The following is a 14,158-nucleotide window of genomic DNA, read 5'->3' as shown; positions in this document are numbered from 1 at the left end:
TGCTTTCCTAGCTATAATCACAGCATCCACATACTAGATAGTGATATCAGCAGACTCTTAGTAACCCCAGTGTTTGCAGATGCTTAAATAATAAAAATAGCCCCATAGGAACTCAGGGACATGGAATACTGAGAGATCAAGGGTGCAGTGGGGGAAACTTAGATAGTGAACATTGGGCCCCTGGAGAAATTGGTTGACAGAGCATTGCATAAGGGGTCAGAACAGAAGTTGATCTATGATATGGCTCTAGTATCAGATGATATTTCAAGAAGGCTAAATGACAGAAGCAAGAATTGATGAGTGATTAGTTGCAACCTCTCACATGAGAGAAGAGGTGGTTGTAAACAGTAGTTAAGGATGCTCTAAGCCTAAATGCTTCTTTGCCGACACCTCAGCTTGTTAACCTGGAAGGAAATCTGGATGTGGTTGAGTGTTTGTAGCTGTAAGTAAGTAAGCAAGTGGGGGGGGGAACCCCCCTTTTATGGACTTCTGACACACCTACAGAAAACTAAAAATGTGAACCAGAAGCACGTGCGGCTTAAGAATATGCGGGAGGGGTGAGGAAGAAAAACAATATAGACCAATCCTACTTATAAAGACTTGGTATTTAAATATGTAGTGAACTATGTTTGTGTTTATAAGGGACACGGGTGGCGCTGTGGGTTAAACCACAGAGCCTAGGACTTGCCGATCAGAAGGTCAGTGGTTCGAATCCCCGCAACGGGGTGAGCTCCCATTGCTTGGTCCCTGCTCCTGCCAACCTAGCCGTTTGAAAGCACGTCAAAGTGCAAGTAGATAAATAGGGACCACTCAGGTGGGAAGGTAAACGGCGTTTCCGTGTGCTGCTCTGGTTCGCCAGAAGTGGCTTAGTTGTGCTGGCTGTACGCCAGAACCCTTGGCCAATAAAGCGAGATGAGCGCCGTAACCCCAGAGTCGGTCACGACTGGACCTAATGGTCAGGGGTCCCTTTACCTTTATGTTTGTGTTTGGAGGGAAGAGGAGAGTGTTTGGAGTACAGTGGTACCTCTGGTTACAGACGCTTCAGGTTACAGACGCTTCAGGTCACAGACTCCGCTAACCCAGAAATAGTACCTCGGGTTAAGAACTTTGCTTCAGGATGAGAACAGAAATCGTGCTCTGGCGGCGCGGCAGCAGCGGGAGGCCCCATTAGCTAAAGTGGTCTTCAGGTTAAGAACAGTTTCAGGTTAAGAATGGACCTCCGGAACGAATTAAGTTCTTAACCCGAGGTACCACTGTATTGAATGTTAAATAAGTGGGAGAGCTGAAGGGAGCATGGAACAGCAGCTATGGAGGGTAGGGATTTTGTTTGTGGTTAGGTGAGAAAGGAGATGACATAGATGAAATTGGGTTTAGGAAATGATTTGTTCTAATCACTTTCATTTCAGTCTTCCATTGACTATGCATTTCTCTTAATTGTTCTTTAGATAAGGACTCTACTATCCAGCCTGGGTAATTGTCCACACAGTGCTTTTCGCACATTAAGATTCTGACCATCTTTTTTAAAATCAATGCATGCACAGTTTCATTTTAATTTACTATTATGCCGTAAATATGTACCCAGGCCACCAAATTTTATTGTTACCGATCTTGTATTTTTACAAAAATGATTTAGGATCAGAACTGTAATACCTTAACGTTGCCATTTTCAATTATTTGCAAGTAATCTCTGGAACCAGGAGCTGAAGTGATGTATCCTAGAAACACAACCTGGTTAGAGCTCATCTTCAATAAATTAGAAACAGCTATTGCTTGAAGCTCTCTATCTGAGTCTTCTCTGGGGGTGGGAAATAAGATACGATTCTTATTTGAAGGAAATGGCAATGGCAAGAATTGCAATCATAAGATACAATTCATCTTTCTAGGGAAATTGCAATTTCTAGGGAGAGTGGGGGGAATCACAAATATTTCTGCTAACAACTGCAATCCATTATATTTGTTGCTGATCACATTTGTGACCTATCCATTCTCCAAAATGTCAAGGGGGACATGTAGTTACCCCATTTTATCTTCACAGCTGCCATGTGAGGTTGGTTAGGCTGAGAACTAGCAACATGCCCAAGACATGGTCTATATGGCTGAGCACAGATTTGAGTCCATCCAGCACCCCACCATTTTAATCATGAGAAAGCACCATTAAAAACTGAAACTAAATGCAAAAAACTCCAGGGCTCCAATATCAGCCAAGTTCTTTTCCCGTTCCCACCCTTGGTTTGCGTACCATCTAGCTTGATTAAGCATTCTGGAGAACTCAAAGCTTGTACACTATTTTGTAACATTATACCTAGCCTAATAATAATAATAATAATAATAATAATTATTATTATTATTATTATTATTATTATTATTATTATTATTATTTATTTATTTATACCCCGCCCATCTGGCTGGGTTTCCCCAGCCACTCTGGGCGGCTTCCAACAAAATATTAAAATACAATAGTCTATTAAACATTAAAAGCTTCCATAAACAGGGCTGCCTTCAGATGTCTTCTAAAAGTTTGGTGGTTGTTTTTCTCTTTGACATCTGGTAGGAGGGTGTTCCACAGGGCGGGTGCCACTCCTGAGAAGGCCCTCTGCCTGGTTCCCTGTAACTTGGCTTCTCTCAGCGAGGGAACCGCCAGAAGGCCCTCGGCACTGGATCTCAGTCTCCAGGCAGAATGATGGGGGTGGAGACGCTCCTTCATTGTCCAGATGTGGATTTTAGATTCTTCCTTACTGGCCAATAAGGTTACTTTTGACTTTTTTTGTCTCTAGCACAGCCATAAACACTGTCAGGCTATGTTTTTCATAAGATGCTAAATTGGACATATAAAGCATTTTTTAAAAAAAGAATATTAATCTTCTTGGTCTAGTCAGTGAGCAAAGTGAAAGGAAAGGAATTTCTATTCCATACCACTCCATCTAAAAGTGATGGGTTTGCACATGTGCCGGAGCCACCACACATATTTAATATTTAACACCACTAAATAGCACTTCTCAGTGAACTCAGTTCACAAGCCCAACTGCTCCACATCTTGTTCTGATGAGATATTAAATGATGTATGTGCTTGTATCGACCAGTCCCATGGCTCTGCAAAACACAGAGCCATCATCTTTTTTTAGTCTGCCCTCCCTACTTTCACTATCATTTTTTAATCAACCACAGTACTCAAAATAACATGCAACGACAGCCGCCAGAATGCTGGTAGCTCAGAGCTGGAAAGACAACAAGGTCCCTACCAGAGCGGAATGGCAGATGAAACTCTTAGATTATGAGGAAATGACTGGGAAAATAAAAAATCAGGACGATCAAAATTTCAGCAGAGAATGAGGAAAATATATGTTATATTTGGAAGACCACTGTAAACATTTGAACTCTTTAGCAGGTTTAAAACAAATCTTGTAATGTGACAAAGACTTTGGATACAGGGGACAATTGAAAAATTGGGGTGACGATGATATGCAGCAGAAAAGGTTAAGAAAAAACCCCAAGGAGGGGTGGAGGGAAGTGGGTGGAGGTAAACGGCCTCAGTCCTGTATACCTGAAGGAGCGTCTCCATCGCCATCGTTCAGCCCGGACACTGAGGTCCAGTGCCGAGGGCCTTCTGGCGGTTCCCTCCCTGCGAGAAGTGAGGTTACCCGGATCCAGGCAGAGGGGCTTTTCGGTCATGGTGCCCACACTGTGGAACGCCCTCCCATGAGATGTCAAGGAAATAAGCAACTATCTTACTTTTAAAAGACATCTGAAGGCAGCCCTGTTTAGGGAAATTTTTAATGTTTAATGCTGTATTGTGTTTTTAATATTTGGTTGGAAGCCACCCGGAAAGAATCTTATTTATTTGTTTTTTATACATGACTTTGAATCTAAACACTAATTTGTAAAGCCAAATAAATTTTCTTTATTAAAAAAACTACTCAAAAGAACATGACTCCGGTTGATTCTAATCTTAGGTACTGGATGACATCCATCCATTACCGATATCAATACCGTATTCTTCGCTCTATAAGACGCACTTTTCCCCTCCTAAAAAGTAAGGGGAAATGTGTGTGTGTGTTATGGAGCAAATGCAGGCTCCATGGCTTCGCGTTGCTTTCGCTGAAGCCAGGAGAGCAAGAGGGATCGGTGCGCACCTATCCCTCTTGTTCTCCTGGCTTCGCTTCGCTGGAGAGGCGCTGCAAAGCTTTCCCTCTCTGCGCAGCGCCCCTTCAGAGAAGTGGGAGGAGAAATGGAAGGGGCTCCGTTTCTCCTGCCGCTTCACTGAAGGGGCGCTGCACAGAGAGGTAGATAATTTTTTTCTTCTTGTTCTCCTCCTCTAAAACTAGGTGCATCTTATGGTCAGGTGCGTCTTATAGAGCGAAAAATACGGTATTTTTCTCAGGTGTGGATGGAATAATAATAATAATAATAATAATAATAATAATAATAATAATAATAATAATAATATCTTAAATACAGTGGTGCCTCGCAAGACGAAATTAATTCGTTCCGCAAGTTTTTTCTCCTTGCGAGTTTTTCGTCTTGTGAAGCACAGTTTCCCATAGGAATGCATTGAAAATCAATTAATGTGTTCCTATGGAAACCGCTTGCCAGGCTGGCGTTGCGGAGAAGGGCTTTTCGCCCCACCGCAAGCCTTCAGGACAGGTACGGGAACAGAGGGGAAGGGGCGCAGCGCTTCTCCTCTGTTCCCGGGGCTTGCGGTGGGAGGAGGGTTTTTCCTCCCCACCGCCAACATTCAGAACAGCATTCTGAATGTTGGCGGTGGGAAGGAAAACCCTCCTCCCACCGCAAGTCTACAGGACAGCCATCTGAAGGCTGGCGCGGGGAGAAGTGCTTTCCGCCCCACCACCAGCCTTCGGAGGAGCCTTCCGAAGGCTGGTGCGGGGAGAAGGGCTTTCCGCCCCACCGCCAGGCTTCGGAGGAGCCTTCCGAAGGCTGGTGCGGGGAGAAGGGCTTTCCGCCCCACCGCCAGCCTTCGGAGGAGCCTTCCGAAGGCTGGTGCGGGGAGAAGGGCTTTCCGCCCCACCGCCAGCCTTCGGAGGAGCCTTCCGAAGGCTGGTGCGGGGAGAAGGGCTTTCCGCCCCACCGCCAGCCTTCGGAGGAGCCTTCCGAAGGCTGGTGCAGGGAGAAGGGCTTTTCTCCCCACCGCCAGCCTTCGGAGGAGCCTTCCGAAGGCTGGCACGGGGAGAAGGGCTTTCCGCCCCACCGCCAGCCTTCGGAGGAGGTCCGAGGACAGTGGGGAAGACGCGCTGCGCTTCCCCGCTGTCCCGGAGATTTCCCTATGGGCTTTCGTCTTGCGAAGGAAGCCCATAGGGAAATTCGTTTTGCGAAGCGCCTCCAAAACGGAAAACCCTTTCGTCTAGCGGGTTTTCCGTCTTGCGAGGCGTTCGTCTTGCGGGGCACTACTGTAGTTGGCTTCTTTTCTGTTCACACAAGCAATTTTCATACATACTCTTCATTTCCAAAATGAGCAACCACAAAATCCACCAGTTTCCCTGTGAAGTTCACAGTCATGGAGATGGCTGGTGCTATCTCTCCCTCAGGAGAAGGGAGAAGGTGGTGTCTGGACTTCACGATTGGGTATCTTGACAGAACCATCATCCTGCGTTACATTAAAGTAAAATTATTGAACACAGCTAGTTCCAAAGCTCAATGCAAACTAAAACCAGCACCTGCAGCTCAGTGGTCCAAGGTAGTTGTCCAAGGTATCACCACTGGGTAGGAGACTTAATGAGCTAAGATGGGAAAACAGGGCAAAAGAGGCTGACTCAGGAAACTGGGTAATCATCTCATAGCTAAATAGGGTTGAAAGCCTGTGCAGGATTCAATAAAAGATAAGGGTGAAAATTATGGGATGTTGTGGCTTTAGGTCCAGGAACAGATAATGTTCTATGGCATGGCGGGGAAATCATGTAAGGCAACAAGTTCCTATTTCACTTCCATATTATCATTCTAGGAAGTTATAGATGAGAATTCAAGGTACATGTTTTCCACATCTCACCCCATTTAATACCAAGACTGCAGCTTGGATAAAATGAGAAGCTGTAGTTAAGCAAAATATGAAGCAAAAGCTCCTCATAGCCACACTGGACGAGACAGGATGGGGCGGGGGGCAGATCTTGCAAGCTTGGAATTCACAGAGACTGCTTCATGTCATGTAAAATTATGGTTTAGTGAAATCCAAACTAGACCTGTAGAGGACTGAGAGTTGGCTAAAGGCATGTTCAGAATGCAGGACATGCCCCTATGGGATATGGGATAATGAAGGCATGTTATGAAATGCCATAATTCAGAAGTATCTGCATCCAAAAAGAAAAAAGAAAGCCAGAAAAATGAAATAACTTGATATCACACATGATATAAACACAATACAGTGGTACCTCGGGTTACATACGCTTCAGGTTACATATGCTTCAGGTTATAAACTCCGCTAACCCAGAAATAGTGCTTCAGGTTAAGAACTTTGCTTCGGGATAAGAACAGAAATCGGGCTCCGGTGGCGCGGCAGCTTCAGGTTAAGAACTGTTTCAGGTTAAGAACGGACCTCCGGAACGAATTAAGTACTTAACCTGAGGTACCACTGTATCATTCTCATTACAATGTATCAAATAGCTATGTCTTTAATCACCTATTGCACCGCTGTAATAAAATACAATTCACTCACCCCCAAGTATGATCTCGGGTACTTGGGCCAAAATCTGTGTAAAAACCAAGTTTCTCTCCCAACCACATGGTTGGATCATTGTTCCCAATGAATGGCTTAGAAGCGTCACTCTCCACAATAGTAATAAAGTCTGCCCCTGGGAAACAAAACAGTGGGTTGAGAAGTGTAGCTACAGTGGTGCCTCGCAAGACGAAATTAATCCGTTCCGCGAGTCTCTTCGCCTTGCGGTTTTTTCGTCTTGCGAAGCACGGCTATTAGCGGCTTAGCGGCTATTAGCGGCTTAGCGGCTATTAGCGGCTTAGCGGCTATTAACAGCTTAGCGGCTTAGCAGCTATTAACGGCTTAGCGGCTTTAAGAAAAAGGAAACAAACTCGCAAGAACTCGCATTCGTTTCGTCTTGCGAAGCAAGCCCATAGGGAAATTCGTCTTGCGGAACGACTCAAAAAACGGAAAACTCTTTCGTCTTGCGAGGCATTCGTCTTGCGAGGTACCACTGTATATTAATATACCTTCAGTATGTATGTATGTATGTATGTATGTATTTATTTATTTTTGAAAAGAGAGGCAAGCGAACAACAGGAAACTGTTTAGTAATCTCATAACATCAACTGTTTCATTTTTTTTGGTCAAAATGCAAAGAACAAAGCATATTATTGATTCTGCCATCTCTGCATTGTCTCATTGACTCTTTTGGTAAAAGGCTTTAGTATGCAAAGGGGGGGAAATAAAATGATCTCATCTTCTCACTCCACAGGAGCAATACTGGTTTTTGTGAAAGACAATATCTAATACAAATATCTAATAGAAAACACTATGTCTCCTTGTATTGCTTACCTGAATGACGTTTCTGCTTTCCCCCCCACAACATTGGTATGACATAATAGCAATCATAATTAACAACAAAAATAATTATAGCATTTGCATAGCACTTCTGACAGTTCACATGCACTGTTGAAATAATAATTACAACAACCCCTGATGATCAGTATTATCCACATGTGCAGAGAGATAATTGCTTGCTTTATGGCTAACTTGTCTAAAAAGCCGAGTTGACAAACTGATTTTCCAGCTCACATTCCTCACCAATGCACTAACAGCAGCTCTCACTTCAGCTTCCTCAATGGACTATACTTTCAGTCCACAAACAAATGTGAAATACCGGTAACTTGCACCATTATTTCTGCTTCGTCATTCCAGTTATCAAGGATCAGATGGCAGGATATGGGAAAGACCCTCTGCCTGGAGGGCTGCTCAGAGTGGGTGATACTAAGATTAAGGGCTGCTAGTAAAAGGTAAAGGTAAAGGGATCCCTGACCATTAGGTCCAGTCGTGGCTGACTCTGGGGTTGCAGCGCTCATCTCACTTTATTGGCCGAGGGAGCCGGCGTACAGCTTCCAAGTCATGTGGCCAGCATGACTAAGCTGCTTCTGGTGAACCAGAGCAGCAAGGAAATGCCGTTTACCTTCTCGCCAGAGCAGTACCTATTTATCTACTTGCACTTTGACGTGCTTTCAAACTGCTAGGTTGGCAGGAGCAGGGACCGAGCAACGGGAGCTCACCCCATTGCGGGGATTTGAACCACCGACCTTCTGGCTTAACCCACAGCGCCACCCGCGTCCCTTAAGGGCTACTAGTACCAGGCTCCAAAGGGCTCTCACCACGGTGCTGCTGATGGGCCCCTGGCTAGCATAACTTGGGTCCCCACTACTCCCACTGTTCCCCCACCTTCGTGCAGCAGTGGGTGCTACACTATTAGTCATTCCCCTCCCCCTCGGGCCTGGACACATTCCCCTAGCAGGCAACACCAGCAGTTTGCAAAAACATACACGGTATCCACCTGCCATGTAACAGTGCCCAGAATGCAATGCTCATAGTGTCTAGCACTGCATTTTTTAAAAAAAAATCTAAGATGGTGGCTGGACCTGGGGCCACTGGCTGGTGCCCAGGCATTCCTACCCCTAGTGCTGGCCTTGGTGAGAGAGAGGTGTAAATAGTCTGATCTAGTCTGGCTTTGACAATATGTGATACTTGTTGTGACAGATGATGGTTGGCCTTGGAACTGAAGGTTGTTCCCATTCTAGAGCCCAGAGCTCTGATTTCTTGGTTCTATACCCCTCTGCCGCAGGTGGAAGGGTCTATCACAGAAGACAAGAGAGGCATAATGCACAAGCTATATGATTTTGCTGAAAGTACCTGTTTGATTCAGAAGGACGACCGATCGCTCTAAGCTGGACCACCCTTCATTATCATAGCCAAACCTGAATGGCCAAATCAGGGCTGAAAAGTTTTTCTTTGGAGGCTACAGATAAAACAGAAGGGAAAACAAAAAGTTCAATCTCACTACATTTACAATCACATTATTTGACTAGTGTGCAAGCAATACAAAAGTGGATGATAGGATTGCAGAGGTTGATATAATATACGCATAATATTTGCCCCCAAATAGAGAAAATAAAGGAACGCATGACAAAACGAAATAATTAATCCCCGTTCTCATCCCTAGATGTATCCAAGTCAAAGTACACGTAACTGCAGTGGCATACCTTTCTCCTGTATCTCCTTCCCCTATTGCCTTACTCACTGCAAGCTCTCTGAAACAGGAACTTGTCTTGTTTGCTAGTGAAAAATGGTAAGGTGCCGAATATAATGATATATACATCATACATAAGGACAAAATATGGAGGAGTTGTAAAAATAAGTTCTTCCAAAATTATGACCTAGTATAGGCTAGGGCAGGGGTCTGCAACCCGCGGCTCTGGAGCCGCATGTGGCTCTTTTACACCTTTGCCGCGGCTCCGGGGCGGATACTAGCGAGGGGAGGAGGCGCATTGTGCACCCCGACACTCCCCACTGTGGCGGGCGCTGTTTTGGCTGTGACGTCGCATGGGGGCTGTGCATGTGTTAGTCACACACCGTCCCAACGTCACCTTCCCGCCCGCCCACTACATTGTAAGGGGCATGTACGCTGGTCACTGCATTGAAAGGGGGCATGTACGCTGGTCACTGTTTTGAAGGGGAGTGAAGAACTCGCACACACAAAAAGGTAACTTGTTAATTTAACGTTTATTTCTATGAGGAGGAGTAATTCTGAGGGGTCAAACAAAGAAATAATAAAAAAGTGACAAAAAAGTTATTTTTATAATGACGAGTTTTGCGCCTCCCAGGTTTTTTTTCCTTCGGAAACGGGTCCAAGTGGCTCTTTTTGTCTTAAAGGTTGCAGACCCCTGGGCTAGGGGAATGATCTGATTTAAAATTATTTTCAGTAACTCTTATTTAGGTCCAGTCTAGGATTTGTTGTGGGTACTGTGGCTTTTGTATGTACGTCTATCATTTTGTAGCTGAATGGGTGACCATGCTACGTCGAAAAGCGCTGAGCACTGGAGCCCTACAGAAACTTTGAATTGTCATAATTTGTATAATAATCAAGGCACAGCACAAGTTGAGTACTGTGAATTCGTCCTTAAAGATTAGGGGTCAAACTTTTTCAGCAGGGGGGGCCGTTCCACTGTCCCTCAGAACTTTGGGGAGGCAGACTATATTTTGGGGGGAAATGAACAAATTCCTATGCCCCACAAATAACCCGGTAAAGGTACCCCTGACCGTTAGGTCCAGTTGTGGACAACTCTGGGGTTGCGCGCTCATCTCACTCTATAGGCCGAGGGAGCAGGCGTTTGTCCGCAGACAGCTTCCGGGCCATGTGGCCAGCATAACTAAGCTGCTTCTGGCGAACCAGAGCAGCGCATGGAAACGCCATTTACCTTCCCACCGGAGTGGTACCTATTTATCCATTTGCACTTTGACATGCTTTCTAACTGCTCGGTGGGCAGGAGCTGGGACCGAACAATGGGAGCTCACCCCATCACGGGGATTCGAACCGCCGACCTTCTGATTGGCAAGCCCTAGGCTCAGTGGTTTACACCACAGCACCACCTGCGTCCCTCACAAATAACCCAGAGGTGCATTTTAAATAAAAGCACACATTCTACTCATGTAAAAACATGCTGATTCCTGGACCGTCCGCGGGCCAGATTTAGAAGGCTCTTGGGGCGGATCCGGCCCTCAGGCCTTAGGTTGCCATGTTAAAGATTGTTTCTGCACTAGTATTTGCATGTAATGATGTAAATATTATAAATGATACAGTCATACCTCCATTTACGCAACCCTCTGGTTATGTAAACTTTGGGATGCGTGTGCGGCAAACCCAGAAGTATTTATCGGGTTCGGCCCACGCGCATGCACAGAAGCGGGTTGTGGAAACCTCGGGATCCTACCGGACCTACGGAACGGATCCCGTCTGCAACCGGAGGTACCACTGTATTTCATTCTGATTTTGCAGTTTGAACTGAGTGAGTTGTGTATGTACCACTTAGAAATTATTGCAATTAAGCAGTGTATCTGTCAAAATAAAATAAACAAATAAAATCAAATTTAAATGGATTAAAAGTAAACAAATGACTCACCCCATGTCCTAATTTTTTCTCATAAGCTTTATATCGCAATCCTAATCCCAGCAGGCCTACCCCAATGAACAGCCACAGAGCTAGAGAAAAATCAACAATGTATATTAGTATAAGGGAGCCATAATAAAAATTGATTTGGGGGAATCTACAAATATCAACTATTAATAGCATGTCAGGAATAGTGCCCAACTTATATTGAGCTGGCAAATTCTTACAAAGGCAGTTTTATGTGTTCTCCATTAACTAGCCATTTATATTGTCATGCTCAAGTAGGGTTGCAGGTCCAGACATCGTGCTCCCTAGTCCCCAACCCAGATAAATAAAAGACCACTAGTTTGGATCAAAACAGGCCCAAAGTTTATTGAATACAGATGAAAGAGGTTTGGCTTGGGCATGGAGCAATCAAAATATTTCCGGCCCGCTCACCGGAAGTGGTGTGCAGGTCAATCCAGATAACATCCTTGGATGAACCAACTTAGGAGCTTTAGTCCTCCTGATAAGGGATACATTTTAATGGTGAAAATATGTTTCCTCTCACAGATAAGTGGTTTGTCAGAACTATGGATGGTTCATAACCATAACTCTTGCTATCAGCTACCATATCAGTGAATTCCAGAACTTGTTGATTAGTAACTTGATTTTTGTTTAGTTTTATTATATACAGCAGAATAAGGCACAGCTTTGTACAAGTTACTATATATACACAGACGCGATTCAAACTCCTATTCCAAACTCAACACTCCAACAACCAAACTGCTGTGTCATACTGCTTATAAGGGAGAACTTAGCCAATCACCACCTGTTGCTAGGCTTTCTTGTCTCCAAGCAGAAGCTCATGTACTCTGTTTAACTTGGCTTGTAGCCAACACACTAATTGTCTACTCAAAAGCTGCACATACTCAATGTCTCAACAAGAACTTGCAAACATATCCACTGAACTCTTGGACTGATGAACAATGTTCAGCAATACAGTGATGTTGCAAAGACACTAATTTGGCAATAATTCAGTTGTTACAGATGACTTTTTAGGCAGGATTCTTGAATGCATCATCTAAACTCGGATGTGGCCTAACACTTTGTTTATGCCTGAAGCACCCAAACAAACCCTCTAGCTTGGTGCATTTAATGACCTGTAAGCCCATCTGGTAGTTTGTTTTTGAGAAATGAAGTGAAGTTATACTTACATAATTTGATGTATTTTTCACTTTCATGGAAGAACGGTTTATCACTACTTTTTACCCTAAACAGAGAGTGAAGATCCTTCCTGCATTCAACTAGCGTGCCTATGACAATAAACAGCATGGTGAACCCTGTAATCAAAATATAACAGATGGGGGAGTTATGACCAGCAGGAAGGGAAACTTGCACAAGAATACTCCAATATGATATTGTCAGTCAGCCAACTTGTAAGTACATAGAAAGTGAAGAGTTTAGCAATTAGCAAAGCTGATCCCTAATTCATCCCTTATGCATTAAGCCAACACAATAAACAGGACAAGGTGGGCATTTGGAACAGCCAGCGTCAAATCTAATGTCCCCATTGGCTGATCCCAACTTTGCTTTCATGGCCAAAATGACACTACTACACACAGAGAGAGTCAGGAAGGGGAGGGGAGATATCAGCAGGCTTTGGAGGAACTTCAACGTTTGCAGAAGTAAAAAAAAACTTGGGGGGGGGACTTATGGGGTGGAATCAGAAAACAGTCCAATGAGGAATTAGCATGCTCAGTGGTCACGGAATGCTGAATATTTTTTGCTGGGGGGTGGGGCAGAAAACCAGGGAGGGAGGGAGAATGGAATGCAATGGAGTATACTGAACAGGGGCACTACATGCTGCAACTTTGGTCAAAGTACAGAAAGAACTGTGAAACCATTCTCGATTGTATTTTACAGCCTTTAGATACCCAAACCAAGTAAATTTGATGACTTTTCTTGGCTAAGAAGGGCAAACATACCCAAAAGAATATGAGAGCTTTCTCTAGCATAGATTCCACCGGGCACAAATTTATAAGCTGTGCACCACACACAGAAGAATGTGTCTAGCACAAGTATGAGCATAGCTGTACTCATGACTTTCCCAGGATGTAAACAGCTAACGAAGCATCCGGTTATGCGAGGCCACACGCACATTGTAAAGACAGCTAGGAGGTCGCCAGCAATGGCTGCATACCACGTTCGTAAGCCAAGCAGACCAGCTGCTCCTGCTGCACCTATTAAAGAACGGACAAAAAATGATGCCAAAGTCATGAAACATTGCTATGTATTGTCATTCTGATCAATATGGCACCACTGTCATTTGGTTGTAGGTTCAACTCAGAGTAGGTTTAGTACTCTAGAACATAAGCTAGCAGTGGCGTAGCGTGGGTTGTCAGCACCCGGGGCAAGGCAAGTAATTTGCGCCCCCTAACCCGTGGATTTGCGCCCCCTAACCCTAACCCCCAGATGTTGCACCCGGTGCGGCCGGGCCCCCCTGCACCCCCCATGCTATGCCACTGTAAGCTAGTCATGTCTATTAATTTTGATGGTTCTGCTCTGACTAGAACTAATGTTGGCTACAACACACAGTGATAAATATGGCACCATAAAATCTCATGGAAACAACCCCTTTATAAATATAACGCAGTATCGATATCCCCTTTATTATAATAAAATATCCCCATGAATAAAAACAATCACAGACCTTATTATAACTGGGATCGGAGTAAACAATAAAGGGTTCCCAAGACTAATAACGTCCTCAAACCAGTCTGATAGTTCTCCAGTTATTTAAATAGTTTCTGTTGGATTGCTATCTCTTGGAACCCAAAGAGATTCTGAAGCAGTTGACCCAGCATTTGGTAATAAACTGTACTGAAAAATTGCTAAGAAGTCAGGAAGAGCTAGGAAGGTGGAATTGTCCAAGATGAACGGTAACCACTGTGATGACTAAGATGATCTCAGTATAGAAACTACTACTAGGGCAGAAAATGCATTGATGAGGATCAAGGTTTCACCCAGGAATGCCTGGACACTATCAGCTTACCCAAGTATGGTTAAT

The 14,158-nt window shown here is 44.4% G+C and overlaps 1 protein-coding gene across 2 annotated transcripts in view; it reads right to left on the bottom strand.

The window, feature by feature from the left end:
- The window catches only part of CWH43 (cell wall biogenesis 43 C-terminal homolog), a 32,032-nt gene that overhangs the window by 3,821 nt on the left and 14,053 nt on the right, over positions 1–14,158 (bottom strand). The window contains exons 7-13 of one of the 2 annotated variants that reach the window (XR_014223513.1): positions 13,077–13,331; positions 12,306–12,431; positions 11,122–11,201; positions 8,855–8,960; positions 6,662–6,797; positions 5,450–5,599; positions 1,651–1,715 (exon numbers count right to left, since the gene is read on the bottom strand). Coding sequence is in view for 1 of the 2 variants with exons in the window: in XM_082238155.1 (XP_082094281.1) it covers positions 1,651–1,795; positions 5,450–5,599; positions 6,662–6,797; positions 8,855–8,960; positions 11,122–11,201; positions 12,306–12,431; positions 13,077–13,331 (998 nt within the window). In the remaining variant the exon portion in view is untranslated. Of the gene's footprint in view, positions 1–1,650; positions 1,796–5,449; positions 5,600–6,661; positions 6,798–8,854; positions 8,961–11,121; positions 11,202–12,305; positions 12,432–13,076; positions 13,332–14,158 lie in introns of both variants that reach the window. The other variant, XM_082238155.1, reaches the window with a different exon arrangement.

This window comes from Podarcis vaucheri (assembly GCF_965113315.1).
Source record: "Podarcis vaucheri genome assembly, chromosome: 9".
NCBI classification, from domain to species: Eukaryota; Metazoa; Chordata; class Lepidosauria; order Squamata; family Lacertidae; genus Podarcis; species Podarcis vaucheri.
Note: the sequence above shows the minus strand (reverse complement) of the source record. Positions and strands in the feature narration are given on the sequence as shown.